Source organism: Ursus arctos, unplaced genomic scaffold (assembly GCF_023065955.2).
Source record: "Ursus arctos isolate Adak ecotype North America unplaced genomic scaffold, UrsArc2.0 scaffold_8, whole genome shotgun sequence".
Lineage (NCBI taxonomy): Eukaryota > Metazoa > Chordata > Mammalia > Carnivora > Ursidae > Ursus > Ursus arctos.
Window position 1 is genome coordinate 49,852,410 of NW_026623100.1, and position 15,156 is coordinate 49,867,565.

The window sequence follows — 15,156 nt, forward strand, 5'->3', positions numbered from 1 at the left end:
CCTACCCCATTGCTGGGAGCCCTTCCTCTGCAGTGAGGTGTGTTCTACTCTGGTCTTGAAGAGCAGAGCAGAGCATTTGCTAGCAACCTCTCAGATTCAGATCATTTAATCAAAAATTAATGTAAGCTAATGTAAGAGATGCTTACATATCCAGAACAAAGGCAATATCAGGAAATAGGACTTCAGATGCTACGGAGCTGTGTGGCTAAGTAAAGCACAATCTCTGTGTACTAAAGGGCCATTGAAGGACTGCCATCCCTCGCTTTCAGGAAGGCCTGCGATGGGCTCCAGTTGTACATTCTTACATGAGTACATGATCCCCTGTAGTCTGTCTTTATGATTTTTTAAAGACTTATTTAGAGAGAGAACAAGAGAGAGAGAGAGAGAGCATGCATGAGCAGGGGCAGGGGCAGAGGGAGAGGGAGAGAGAGAATCTCAAGCAGACTCCCAGCTGGTCACAGAGACAGAGCCAACATGGGGCTTGATCTCAGGACCCTGAGGAGCGTGACTTGAGCCAAAATTAAGAACCAAATGCTCAGGGGCGCCTGGGTGGCTCAGTCGTTGAGTGTCTGCCTTCGGCTCAGGGCATGACCCCGACATTCTGGGATCGAGCCCCACATCGGGCTCCTCCGCTGGGAGCCTGCTTCTTCCTCTCCCACTCCCCCTGCTTGTGTTCCCTCTCTTGCTGGCTGTCTCTTTCTCTGTCGAATGAATAAATAGAATCTTTAAAAAATAAAATAAAAAAAAGAACCAAATGCTCAATCGACTGAGCCACCCAGGCGCCCCTGTATTCTGTCTTTAAATGATAAAGATTTGTTAAAGAAAAGCAACACGGTGTCAGACAGATATTATCAGAAAACTTTTTATTTAAAGTCAGACGATAGAAAGGTGTCACAGAAAAAAATTACAGAAACTCGCAACAACAGAACGTAACTTGGAAAGTTATTAGTAAATGAGAAGAAATAATATTCCTGATTTTCTCAAATGATTTGTTAGTCCTTAAGTAGAATAATTTATCAATTCGGCAAAATACACCCTGCTGGTAACTTTTGAACAGAGAGTAGATTAACAGTTCCGTTAACTTACTAGATGGGGATCTCAAAAACCTTGCAAAGTGAAACAGTCAAGGCAGCATTTCCCCAACGTTTGAGATATGACTTGGGGAATTGAAATAATAACACTAGAAATTTTTGCTCTGTTTTAAAATCCCGCCTCATTCTGAATAGGTCTGACCTGCATTTTAGCCCACAGATGGTGCTTGTGGGTCTGATAGAAAATGGATGATCGTAAGTCTGGACACAGAACGTCCCCCTCCAGTTCCCCCCCACCCCCACCCTGGACACACATTGCGTCCTAGGACACAGCGCCATCAATGCCTTTGTCATGTGCAGGCATAGAAGCCCTGGACTAAAACCAAAATGACCTGGGCCCTGGAAACCTGGGTCTCTGCTGAGCCCTTTCTGAATCTTGGGTCGGGGAGCAGGGGATTTAGGGTCAGGAATGTAAAATTCTTTTTAAAACTTTGGCAAGTAAGTATACAAATGACTACTTCTTGATTGTCACTTTTATAAGGAAATATCATTCCACCTCTTGAAAAGATATTTTCCTCTCTTATTTGACTTCCCTCTCAAACAACTGGAGGGCAAATGTCTGTAAAACGGAGGTGGACAAAAACCTCTTGTAATAATGATTAGTTTATAATTTTTCACTTTCTCTATTTAAAAAGCCTATAAAATGTATAGTCTATCACTGACAACTAACACTAAAATATTGCTCATAATGGAGGTTTGGGAATAACATGGCTAGTTTTTTGGGGGCGGGCTCTATATATTTAATTCTTTTACAATAAACTATATATCAGACCTCTGACAAAATAATATTAGCTAATGCAAATTCTACTGCTCCTCTTAACCTTAATACCCTCACAGAAGTATGAAAATCAGTAATGAGCCAGGAAGTGTGGGGACTGGTAATTCAGAGAGCTAATATTTTTCTAAAATGCTATAGTTAGCTATATGTTAACTTTTTCTGACAAATTCAAAGTTTTAAAAACAAGAGATTCAAGGATATACAAGACTATAGAATACTAGTCTAAGAACTCACAATCTTGTTTGAAGAAATAGATTTTCTCTATGCCCACAATGATTTTGCCCACTGTAACATATGACTGTTCTATTCCAAAGGCGAATGAAGGGTATTAAGGAACACACAAGACCCAATGTAGAGTCCAAGTCATGACTTTAAAGAGTAAATTACCGTTCAAGGTGTTGGGATAAAAATAAAAAATTAAATGTTACTGGAAATTCACTAGGTTAGGCATACCTTCAGAATTGTGGTTGATATTTTGAGAAGGGCAAGAGAGAAATTAAAGAAACATATTTTAAGGTAAAAATACGGCTCTGACTATGCAGTTCTTTCTGGCTATAGAAAGAATCCTGCATAGATCTACAGGAATAAATTATTGATCAATTCAAACTTCCATCATGAAGTAGTAATCTTGTAAATCTGGAGGGCTCTTAGAGTACTGAATTATTGTAGAAACATTTAACTTCTAATAAGTAAAGCTGCCGTAACCCTACCTTCACATTGTTTGGTTGAGAGAGGGAGAGGGGAGGCAAGAAAAAAAAGGAGAGAGAAGGTAGGTGCCTTGTGTCTACTGAAGGAGGTATACTTTATGAATTGTACTCTTGGGTACAATCATGGAATGGCTCTGCCACATCGAAATCTAAACTTGGATGGATGTCGGGAAGCAGTTAACAAGCAATTAACAAAGAAGCCACCCTGTGCCTAGAACCAGGCTTGTTGCTGTGGGGAAACAGCAAAGCAAGGAGGCACATACCGGTCCTGCCTCCAAAAGCATATAATACCACTTAAAATGTGCTTTTTATTTCTTATTTAAGAATTAGAAATTCTAAATATTATGTTGATGTTAACCTAAAGTCCTTTCTTAGGTCCTTAGTCCTTTCCAAGAAAAGCAGGTTAATTTGGGCTCTATTACAACTGGCAGACACTGCTGATAAAATACTCAAAAACAAAACCCCTGCAACTTGGTGATGGGGAGCCACTGAAACCGGTTCTGTAGATCACAGTAAACTCCGTAGAGGAAAGGCATTACATAAAGGCTAAATCATAATGCATACGTGAGGAAAACAGCTTTAAACACTCAAGCCCTGTTCAGTTACATTTTGTTAAAGCTTACATTCCTAAACTAAGCCTTATTTAAACTAATTGCTCACTAATGACTTATATATCCTACTAGACTTAATTTTGACCATAAATATGATCAAGTGTTGCAACCCATTTCTGAAAAGATAATTACAACTCTTCATTTTAGATATTCACAAAAGCCCAGTTACCAAAGTTTGCAGGGGCCCTATCAGTGGACCACTTGACCGCAGACCACACCTGCAAGTCTGTGCCTTTGGCACAGACCACCTCTCTGAGGTGTAGGCCCAAGCCCAGAAGGATAAAATCAGGGAGAACATCTCTACCTTGACTTTGCATTGTGCAACTGGAAGGATTTTGACAAGACCTCACATTTAGGTTCCTAGGAACCTCCAAACTTTAAGTTACCATGAACCAAAGGAAAATGAAACCTTTATCAAGCAAGTGGTCACTCAGAAAGAACTAATTGTCATGTGCTTGCAGAAATACATACTAAGAAGTGGGAGTAAACATCTCCATCGTTTCTAAGAGCCAATGGCTTTTATAATGAATAAACTGGCCACTTTGCCCACACCACACATGTTATAATCGAAGCAAATACACCATGCAACATGGACTGTCGTAGCATTTTTAACCCTCCATCAATATCCAACTTGTATAAAATGGGCAGAGTGGTCAGATCTTGAATAGATGCTACTAGTCCACACAGCTCTAAATTACAAAAGTCCTGTGTCTTACCAACACACAAAATGTTAAAGGGAGTTGCTAACTTGATGGGTTAATATTCTCTAAAACAACCTCTCACGCAATTCTATTGTGTCTTTAATATATATCATCTGAAACAACATAAAATTGGTGAACCGCACAAATGATGTTATTTTGGAATTTGTACAGCTTGATGTACCCTGGTGGAAGTGTAATGATTACGTCTGTGAAAGTTATAAACCAATTTTACATTTAAAAATACTTTAAGAATTCATTCACTCCTTACCTCAAATCTGTGAGCAGTCAAAATTATACCCATTTCACAGATAAGGAACTGGACATTGAGAAACGACACCTACAAATCAATTCAGAACAAGAATATGAATTCATTGTCTTTAAGCCCCCAGCCCTCCTGAGTTCTCCTTTTCCTTCTCTTTTTCTAATTAATTCAGCAAAGTGGCTTATATGTACACTCATACAGGATTTCTTTACTAATCAACTATTCTTCCACTCTTAATATAAGTAGGACAAGCAAGGAAAACTAGTCCTTATGGCAAGTTAAAAGACAAACAGAAACCTAAGCAAACATCATCCTATAATTAGGCTGTTTCAGTTGCAACCTAATTCTGGGGTTTGGCACATGCAGCTGGGTAACACAGAGGGTCCCTACAGAAGCAGATGTAATTGCTGAAGCAGAATTTGAAATCACTCCAGTATTTGGTTTACTTTCAGGTTCAGAATGAAGTCCTAACTGGGAAAGCTCCCGAGACAGGAGTCTGGAGCAAAAACTAAACATTAAACTGTGGGAAAGTAGCTGTCCAAACTAAATTATGGTCACCTGGGTATTCCAGTTCAACACTCTGATGTATACCCCATTCTACTCGACATCACAGTAACCAGGTATAAACCTTCTGTCACAAACCAGCAGGAATAGTTAAGTTACACCTCAATCAATAAGTCTCATCCAGACTCTTTTAGGACACAATTATTTCTGTTACCTGTAAATGTTTGGCTTATGAGAATAGGGACATAAAGTATTTTCCAGTGTGCTAGTGTAAATCAACTTTACATGGATTCTAACAAACACTAATTCATCTTAAAGAAGACCTTATTCATCAGGGAAAATGGCTACTTATTAAATTTTGGTGAGAAAAAGGAAAAAGGAAGATTAAAATAATCTCAATTGACAGGATATGATAGACTACCCCTAAGCTAAAGTTATCTTGATTAAAAAAGACCAAAAATTAAAATTATAATTTAAACATAAATAAAACATTTTCATATAAAATACATTGTTAAATTTGAAACTATGCCCACGCTTTCTTATAAAATAGCGTCTAGTACACTAGCTGACATAATAGGGACTCAAGAATATTGAGCAAATAGACATGATAATTTGCATTAATGATTTTTAAACCTTACTTTTTAATTAATCTTTTAACACCTCTCTTAAGTAAAAAGGATCTTCTGTTAAGAATTTGGATTCTATTTGGATCTTTAACAAGCCAAATTATCTTTTTTGTATAATATTTAAAATATGAACATCATTACTTAATGTAATTATAAAGTACAAGAGGGAATTAAAGGTTTGCTAAAAATTTCAGTTTAATTACTAAAACTCAGCAATTTTACTGATCTTTTCCTGATAAAGTAGTATTATATATATGTACGTATATAAGTGTATGTGTGTATACATACACACATACTTTTTTCTGTCAGTTTTAACCACTTATTGACTTTTCAATTAACAATAGAAGTTCATGTGGGCAGTAAATCAGAAAATACTTTCTATGGTGGCTTTAAAGTGCATTTTTTAACCAAAAAATGTTATCCAGAGCCATTTTAGGCAACAATGTAACCAAAGTATAAATAGTAAAAATTCACATCCCCTTGAACAACTGTCCTTCCACTTAGAGCACCGTGAACTTCTTAGATAAGCAGAGTTCCTATTCACTTAGCTGCAACCCCATTTAAGCATGGAATCAAAGCAAAAAAAAAAAAAAAAAAATGAAGTGAATAGAAAAAATATGCATTGATATTAAACCATATGCTAGCTGAGTGTTAGGTTCCCACAGAAATATTTTGCTGTATATTTTTGAGATTACTTCTCAAGCGTAGTTATTTTCATCCAAGGACCAACTTTCTTCACTTGCATTATCTTTTAGAGTGAAATGCTCCGTCTCAAGTTCCTTATTGGAGCTGTTACCAGCAAATGCAGTCAACGCGTCCAGTTCAAGATATGGATATCAGTGTAATACTCAGTTTCTGTTATAAATAATATATGTATAAAACAAATAGGGCTGCCATTATTTATATACTGCACAAAAGACACAAGAATGAATACAAATTATTTTTCATAAAAATACAATTTCTAATCAATTTCGGGGATTTCCAAACTATGAAAACATTTAAAACACCAGGCAGTCTCTTCTGTTACAGAATGCCAGTCAGGAGAGATCTGAAAGAGCTTCTTTATTGGTAGCTGTATACAGTTGATTATGCCATCTCTGTGTTTTCTTGCTATTTAAAATATAGAACCTGGACATTTAAAACATTATCAATGCAATAATCACTACAGACTGTCACTGGATCTTTTAAAATTTTGTTAAAAATTACCAAAGTCATGATGAATACAATTATTGCAGCTACATCATTTGAAAAAGTAATATAAATTATGCTGCTAAAGACAAAAAACATTGAAACACATAAACCTCACGATGTAACACAGCAAGAACTCAGAACTATTTAATATGAAAAATCAAATTTAAAAAGTTATGTTAGAGAACTTGGGGGATTTTTCACGTTAGCAAAAACAATCTATGTATCTCCAACTGCTATGATACAGTATGCAATAAAATACTTTTAAAAGATATGACATTCAAATGCTTCATTTACACAAATAATATTGCCAATACTAATAAAAGTGATGCCCTTAAACACGAACTGCTCTGCTGATTGTGATTTTAAAAAGTTTTCTTTACTTCATTTTACATTTTAGTTAGCAGTTAGCATTACATATTAATCAATTCTGTGTTGACAAATAGAGAAGACCCTAGTCAAAATACTGTTGTTGCTCAAAAGTAATGTACATCATATTGCTTGAAACTAACAACCATATAAAAGTGGTAATCATTTATCTAAACATGGATTATGAAAGACGACTGGCATACACTTGGGCAGAGTGTCGAGTTCATGATGGTTTATTTACGATAAAAGTACTTTTACCGAAGCTAACATGATATATAGGTTTCTATGTCAATTACTACAGTCTCTTAAAGTTATAAAAATATTATATAAAATACCACAGGCTTTAGAGGATATAACTTCATGTGGTTCTGATACTAGCAGCTGAAAAGTATTTATAATTTAAAAATAAATAAACTATAGAGGTAAACCAGTTACAAAACAGCAGAGGACTGCAACAGTCACAGAGTGAAAAGAATTGCTTAATTACACGATAGCTAACAAAATGGTGAAGCAGTTGGATCAAAAGTTTTAAAAACCTCTTTCAGAGATTTGTCATCTGGTTCTTTACTGAGATCACTTTCTGGGGTGGGGCTCATCTGTCCTGGCTGCCTGGACTGCCTTGGATCGCTGTACTGGGGTCTAATTAAGCCTGTTAATGCCTGAATAGGAAGACTGTGCACTGCTGGGACCTGAACCACACCAGGACTCCTGAGACTATCAGCCTGTGGGTCAGCCGGCCCATCCGCGGCGACTTCCACGTTCGCACTGGTTTTCTGTGGCAGGACTGCTTCTCCAGAAGGCTCATTTTTCTCACTACTCTTTAAACCACCACTTTTTTTCTGGTTCTCTGGATTTTCTGTTGCTAGCTCTGATGCAGACGGTGAAGCATGCTCCCTAGGGTCATACAAACTAATGCCACTAAGAACTGAACTTGGAGTTCCCAGGGGAAGGCCAGCTGAAGAGGAGAGTTTAGGGGCATATGGAGGCAAAGCCCCCGGCCCAGAACTACTAGTCGCTGCCCCTGAGGGCTGGGATGAGGCAGGGTTAGATCTGGCTAAGTGAGGGGTGCCCTTTAATGTATGTGAGTCCTTCATAACCGCTGCGTGGGACTCTGTACTGTGCAGTCTATGAAGTCTAGGATCAAAATTTTTTTGCAGCCTAGGATCTCCTAATTTACTTCCTGAACTGTGTAAGTCTCCAAATTGTTCTAGGTAGCCTTCTCTGTTTGTGGTGTTCACTTTGGCTTTGGCTGCTGATTTTGAATCAATGGGCACCGTGTTCCGATGAAGATCACTTTTTGTACTCCATAACCTATTGAGCCTCTGGTCAGCGATAAGAGGGGGCAGAGGTAAATTGATTGAAGATACTGGGTCAGGTTTAGGTAAAGGGACTGGAAGTAAGTCTTCTGGAGCCCACACGATGTGTTTTGCAAAGTTGGGTTTGGTTAGGATAATATCCATTTTAATGTGACTGAACTGCCTCAGCTGTGACCTTGGATCCTGGAGCGTTATGCCAGGGGAAGAATCCAAAGGTATTAAGAAAGCTTTTTCTCTCAATTCTCTTTCTGCGTCTTCATCATCATCATCTCCTCTCTTGTGTTTGACAGAGCCAGCATTTGCGTGATGTGAATCAAACTTTGTTCCGCCAACAGAAGATCCTACATGACCGCTTCCGTTCCCTCTCAATTTCCTGGGATCCCACGCAAGCCTAAGATCCAGTGGGGTAGATTCAGAAGATTTTCTCATGTCTTGCCTTGGGATAGTCCTAAGTCGAGGGTCAACAACTTGGTTTCCTTTGCTTTTCTCTTTAGCCAGTCTTGGGTCAGTAGGAGTGCTGAGCTCTGTGGAAGGCTGTTGCTGATTCCTGAAAGTTTCTGTTTGTTTCTGTAATGTTTTCAGGATTGACTTCACACTGCTTCCTTCTTCCTCTTCACTACTGGAATACCAGTTAACAGTATCATCTAAATACAGACAAAAACTTACTGTAAAGAATGAAGCATTCATATTTGACCTTAATTAAGATAATTAAAAAAAACACTTAAAATTTCCGGAATTAGTGCAGTCTAACTTCAAGAAAATGCATCATAGAAATGCCAGAGTTTCAACACTGGAATAAAATTAGATATGGAATGACAATGATCAAATTAGTCATTGTGCCCTATTAAGAAAGAGGTATGATATTAGAGTATGTGTAAAGTCCTTCCATTCAGGAAGAAGTCAGGACCTTTCATTCGGACTGGCCAAAAGTGTATGTAGTATGATAGAGTGGGGGAAGAAGAGAAAATACTCTTGGAAAAGAATACTAAAATGTTTTGGATCTCTTTAATTCAAGTAATACTTAGGCTTCATAGCTCTGGATTTATCAAGATAACGAGGATGAAATATTTTTTTAAAAAATCTGGAGAAAGGAAAAAAAAAAGAAAAAAAATTCTGGAAAGAAAACAAAACACTAACAGTACTGGTTAAGGAAGCAATGGGAACCAAGCAAATGAGGGATGATGTAGAGATTTGTCATTTATAGCTTATTATATTTTTAGATGTTTGACATATGTGAATATATTAGCTATTTAAACATTTAAAAGTAAAAATAACAAAACTGACATCCTGAAATTTATATACTTTAACTTTATGGGAACACTTTGGGCCTTAATCTTAAAAAAAAAGATTCTCTTTAAAAAAAAAATTGGACCCACAAAAGGAAATGCTATTTTATTCTCTCATATCAATATATATATATATATTAAAAGATTTTATTTATTTATTTGACAGAGAGAGAGACAGCCAGCGAGAGAGGGAACACAAGCAGGGGGAGTGGGAGAGGAAGAAGCAGGCTCCCAGCGGAGGAGCCTGATGTGGGGCTCGATCCCAGAACGCTGGGATCATGCCCTGAGCCAAAGGCAAACGCTTAACAGCTGAGCCACCCAGGCGCCCCCATATCAATATATTTCATAAGCAATCTTAAATCCTTTTTGGAATGAGAATGAATATAGAACAGAAGGAAAACATACCAGTAGAGATAGGCCAATGGAAAGGAGATATTAGATAAGAAATGACAGTTAAAAGCTTTGTATCAGCTTTTTATCAAAGGATAGATTAAAACTATAAGGGCATTAAAATTAATAAAAATGAACACAAACATACAAAAAAACCCCCTAGCTGTTCACTACTAGGTATTTACCCCAAAGATACAAATGTAGTGATCCAAAGGGGCACCTGCACCCCAATGTTTATAGCAGCAGTGTCCACAATAGCCAAACTGTGGAAAGAGCCCAGATGTCCACTGACAGATGAATGGATAAAGAAGATAATGGTATATATGTGTGTGTGTATACACACACACACACACACACACACACACACATATATATATATACATACATACATACACATACACATACACACCAAGGAATTTTACTCAGCCATCAAAAAGAATGAAATCTTACCATTTGCAATGACATGGATGGAACTATAGGGTATGCTAAGTGAAATAAGTCAGAGAAAGACAATGATCATATGATCTCACTCATACGTGGAATTTAAGAAACGAAACAGAGGAGCATAGGGGAAGGGAGGGAAAAATAAAACAAGATGAAATCAGAGGGGGAGACAAACCATAAGAGACTCTTAATCGTAGGAAACAAACTGAGGGCTGCCAGAGGGGAGGGGAGTTGGGGGATGGGATAACTGGGTAACGGGCATTAAGGAGGGCACATGATATAATGAGCACTGGGTATTACATACAACTGATGAATCACCGAACTTTACCTCTGAAACTAGTAATACACTATACGTTAATTGAATTTAATTTTTTCTGGACACAGAGAAAAAACCTTCATAAAACATCACCAATTATATTATTATAGTACAAAATTTTATATCCAGAAAAATTGTAATTTTCTTGTTTATGAAAACGTAAATCTTTGCAAGACTTTATAGAAAGATTATCATTAAAATTGTTTTTTCTTAAAATTAAGTTTTAGCACTTTAAGGAACAAACATAAATTGTACAGGAAATTAACTTATTGGGAATCCTTCTTTTCCCTGTGATGTTAAATAAATGAAGGGTTAATGCTACCTTCTTTGAAAAGGTAACAGATAATGTTTATATCATAACTTGTAGCTATCTAATGTTATCTAGTTTTACAAATTTATAAATTTTATGCTTAAGAGTGGGCAAACGGGCACCTGGCTGCCTTAGTTGGTGAAGCATGAGACTCTTGGTCTTGGAGTCATGGATTTGAGCCCCATGTTGGCCGTGCAATTTACTTAATAAAAAATATATATACATAAAAGAGAATGGGCAAACATACTAATTTTGTAATTTGTAAGAAGAACTGGATGCATTAAGCTTTCTCTCCTTAACTGAATTAACTAACTGCTGTATACTTATCAATATCAAAAACACTAAGGTAAACTTGAGGTTTCCACATTATCTTTTATATTAAAAATAATATTCCTTCATAATATAGTAGAATCTTAAGTATACAGCCTATGCCCATAAAAACTTCTCTAATACCTGAAGCATTTTAAACTTGGGCTAGAAGTCAAAATTCCTGAACTGGAAGATGTCAGTTCCTGTTCTATTTCCTTCTTCCATATAAAGGGCTTCAGCCAGGCCTCGCACTATAGCTTCAGATCTACTCACTGCTTCAGGTTAAACTCTTCGCAATTAATTACTAAAGCATTAATGGCACTGGAAACCACAATCAATTCCAAGCAGACAGGAGCTACAAGGTAAACCGGAAATAGAACAGAGTTCAGAGGAACTCATTTTTCAAATTTTAACCTATTCAAGAGCATTTTAGGAACTGAGTAATCCAAAGTAAGATGCTATCATCATAACACCTGACACACCTTCTTCCTTGCTTGGTGCCCTCTGAGGTTGGGTGCTGCTTGGTTCATCTTCTTCTTGGTACTTCTGAGTAAGTCTGAGAAAAAGAGCTCTCTGCACTGCAGGGAGGAGGCCCGGTGCAGGCAGGGAGCTGTGGCCTGTCGTGTTGCTGCTGCCATCAGATCCACTCCCACGGTTAGGGGAGTCTTGAACAATGGGAGCCTGATGCTGGGCAAAGTCAACATGCCACATCCCATCTATACACATAACACAGGAAGACACAGACACCGATTTAGCACAGAACTCCACTAGAGAGTACCACGGTCAGTTATAAGAAACTGAAGCTTTAATAATAACTACATTCAATTATCAAATTATTATGTGATTGTAAATATTTTTTAAAGATTTTATTTTATTGGGGAACCTGGGTGGCTCAGTCGTTAAGCGTCTGCCTTCAGCTCAGGTCACGATCCCAGGGTCCTGGGATCGAGCCCCGCATCGGGCTCCCTGCTGGGTGGGAAGCCTGCTTCTTCCTCTCCCACTCCCCCTGCTTGTGTTCCCTCTCTCACTGTGTCTCTCCCTCTGTCACATAAATAAATAAAATCTTAAAAAAAAAAGATTTTATTTTATTTATTTTAGAGAGAGTGAGCATGGAAGGGAAAGGCAGAGGCAAGCAGACTCCATGCTGAGCGTGGAGCTAGATGCGGGGCTTGATCTCATGACCCGGAGATCATGACCTGAGCTGAAACCAAGATGTGGATGCTTAACCGAGCCACCCAGGTGCCCAATTGTAAATATTTTTTTTTAAAACTATCTAAAGTTCTGGTGTAGCAAATGTTTGGCTAAATTTAAAATCTATCTTATGGCTTAAATTTCATTACATTTTACTAAGCTTTATTAAAAACATACATTCTTACCATTTTTTTAACAAAAAATAGAGAACTCCAAAGATTTTAAGTTAAAAATGAGTTATCTGAGGGGCGCCTGGGTGGCACAGCGGTTAAGCGTCTGCCTTCGGCTCAGGACGTGATCCCGGCATTCTGGGATCGAGCCCCACATCAGGCTCCTCTGCTATGAGCCTGCTTCTTCCTCTCCCACTCCCCCTGCCTGTGTTCCCTCTCTTGCTGGCTGTCTCTATCTCTGTCAAATAAATAAATAAAATCTTAAAAAAAAAAAAAAAAAGAGTTATCTGAGAAGGTAAACTTACCACCAGGGTTATTGGGTGGCTGAAAATTATGTACAGCATGCTGTGAATAGTAATTATCATAAAATTCAGCTGGGTTTTGTAGGGACTCATAATCGGTATTGAGCTGCATTTCCCCAGTACTTTGCAGGTATGAGGAACCTGGAGAACAGTGGTTCTCTCTAGGTACTTTCATCATGTGTTCTGGAAAGCCCGAGCAATGGTAAGCACCACTCATGCTCGGTGGTGTCAAAGGTGCATCTGGCTGAATGAGCACTCCAGCTTGACCGTGAGGACCTAAAATTCCAGGTGGAGCAGGTGGCAAAGGTGGGCTGTGTGGCACTGCTGCGCAAGGATGATGTCCCGGGGAGCCCGGGTGCATCACAGGACTGCTGTGTCCCTGAGACATATTAGGTCCAGGACCTGGACTTGATCCAGAACTGTAAATATGTTGAGGATGTGGGCTGCTTTCCTGAAACTGTGGTCCTGGTGGTGAGGCACTGTTATAAAATGCTGGTGGCCTGTAGACAGAAAGAATAATATTTCTTAGTTCAAAGAAAAGAGGCAAACAAGAATGTTAATATTTTTAAATATGTATTGGTTACATGTTTTTTCCCACTATCAGAACGTGTTTTTAAGAAGCCCTTTATTCTACATTATCTCCAAATGAAAACACCAATATCTGCATCTTGCCTTCATTTTAGCCCACAGTCTTAATTGACACTATCAGCTATTCTAAACCTTACAGATATTTTGAAAAATACAGAAAAGTACAAAGATAAGAATCACCTCTAATCCTGCCACCCAAAGATACATTTTTTGATTTGTTCTCTCCTAGACTTTTTCTAGGCATACACAGACCTTTTTTTAAATATAACAAAATTAGGAATTACACTATATAAACATACAACTTCCCAATTTCTAATCGATTGCTGCTGGCATATAAAAAGACCTTTAGGTTTTGATTCTTCTTCTTTCTGGACATTTTATAATTTAATTACTATTTCTAATAGTTTTGTCAGTTGATTCCTTCAGGTTTACTGAGGGAAACCACTCAAATAATGAGCTGCCTCTCCATTGCTAATCTTTATATCTATTATATCTGTCTCTTTTTCCATTGGCTAGGATCTGATCTACAATATTAGCCAAACAGTGGACATACCTGTCTTCTTGACCTTAATAGAAATAATTTTAATGGTTCACATTAACTGTGACATTTCCTGTAGATTTCTTGTTCCTCATTTGGCTGAGATCTCATTGCTTTCCTGAGTGTTCAGGGTTAAAATAATCGACAATGGGACTTAAGGCCCAGGTGCACAGACCCTGGGAAAGGACAGCAGGACTGGAATGGTGTTGTTAGCAAATGCGAATCTGGATCCAGCTTACCCAAGGGTTTTCCTCTAACAGCCCAAGGAAATATTTCTCTAAAAGAATCAAATATTCTGGAGACATGCTAATGCCATTATTTGAAGACGTTATCAATGTCAAATGTAGCTTCATAACGAATTGGGAGAAATACCAACTCCATCCACCGGGCAGTGTCGTTCAGGGTTACTATGTGGAAAGGTTTCTGAAGCTGTTAAGGATTCCATAGAGAGAAGCACTGATGGCATGCAGCAGAGAGCAGAGACAAAGAGGAAGCAGGAAGAGCAATCGGGGTGAATGCCAGGTATCTGCTATCTCTACCTAAGTTTAATTATATGATTAACATGGAATTCAAGTTAGTTTCTTAATAAGAACTCTAAGGGGAAAAATGATGCCATTTTTGAAAATTTTAACTTACTTCTTCCCAATCTTATGTGCTAAATCAACAGTAGGTTTTACAACTATTTCAAAAAGAGATGGGATTTTCTTGAAATCATCAGAAAGATCTGTCTGAAAATCGTCCTCAGGATCAGAAAAGGGAAAATGCTCTGGTGGGGTTGGCAGAAGCCCAACTCCTGGAGGTGGTTTGGGAAGAGGAGTTATGCCCCGTTTTCTCAGTTCTTCTAATTCTCGTTCGTCTTCATTTGTGGCTTCTTCTTCCGTGTTCAACACCTAAGAATGATTGGCAAAGATTACTATTCCAAAACAAGCTTTCTTCCTTACATTTAAAAACTGTGAAGATGTCAATAAACCAGTTTTGTTATTAGAAAAATATCATTTTGAAGTTAAAATGGGTCAGAGAGAGCTAACTCATTTTTGATAATGAGGTTCAAAATGGTAAAGGATATTTCTCAAAGTACATTAGCTTTTTAAAGGCAGAACAAGGGTAAGAATGAAAGATTCTTAATTCCTAGTCCAATATGTCTGCTCTTCTAACACAC

At 37.9% G+C, this 15,156-nt stretch overlaps 1 protein-coding gene across 3 annotated transcripts in view; it reads right to left on the reverse strand.

Annotated features, from left to right (window-relative positions):
• Positions 1-851: 851 nt before the first annotated feature.
• Positions 852-15,156, reverse strand: part of ZC3H6 (zinc finger CCCH-type containing 6) — a 65,548-nt gene continuing 51,243 nt past the window's right edge. For 2 of the 3 annotated variants that reach the window (XM_057309083.1, XM_057309085.1), the window contains 4 exons: positions 14,634-14,887; positions 12,875-13,371; positions 11,691-11,924; positions 852-8,797 (listed from right to left, as the gene is read on the reverse strand). In XM_057309083.1, the coding sequence (XP_057165066.1) occupies positions 7,332-8,797; positions 11,691-11,924; positions 12,875-13,371; positions 14,634-14,887 (2,451 nt within the window). In that variant the 3' untranslated portion in view covers positions 852-7,331. The remainder of the gene's footprint in view (positions 8,798-11,690; positions 11,925-12,874; positions 13,372-14,633; positions 14,888-15,156) is intronic. The other variant, XM_057309084.1, reaches the window with a different exon arrangement.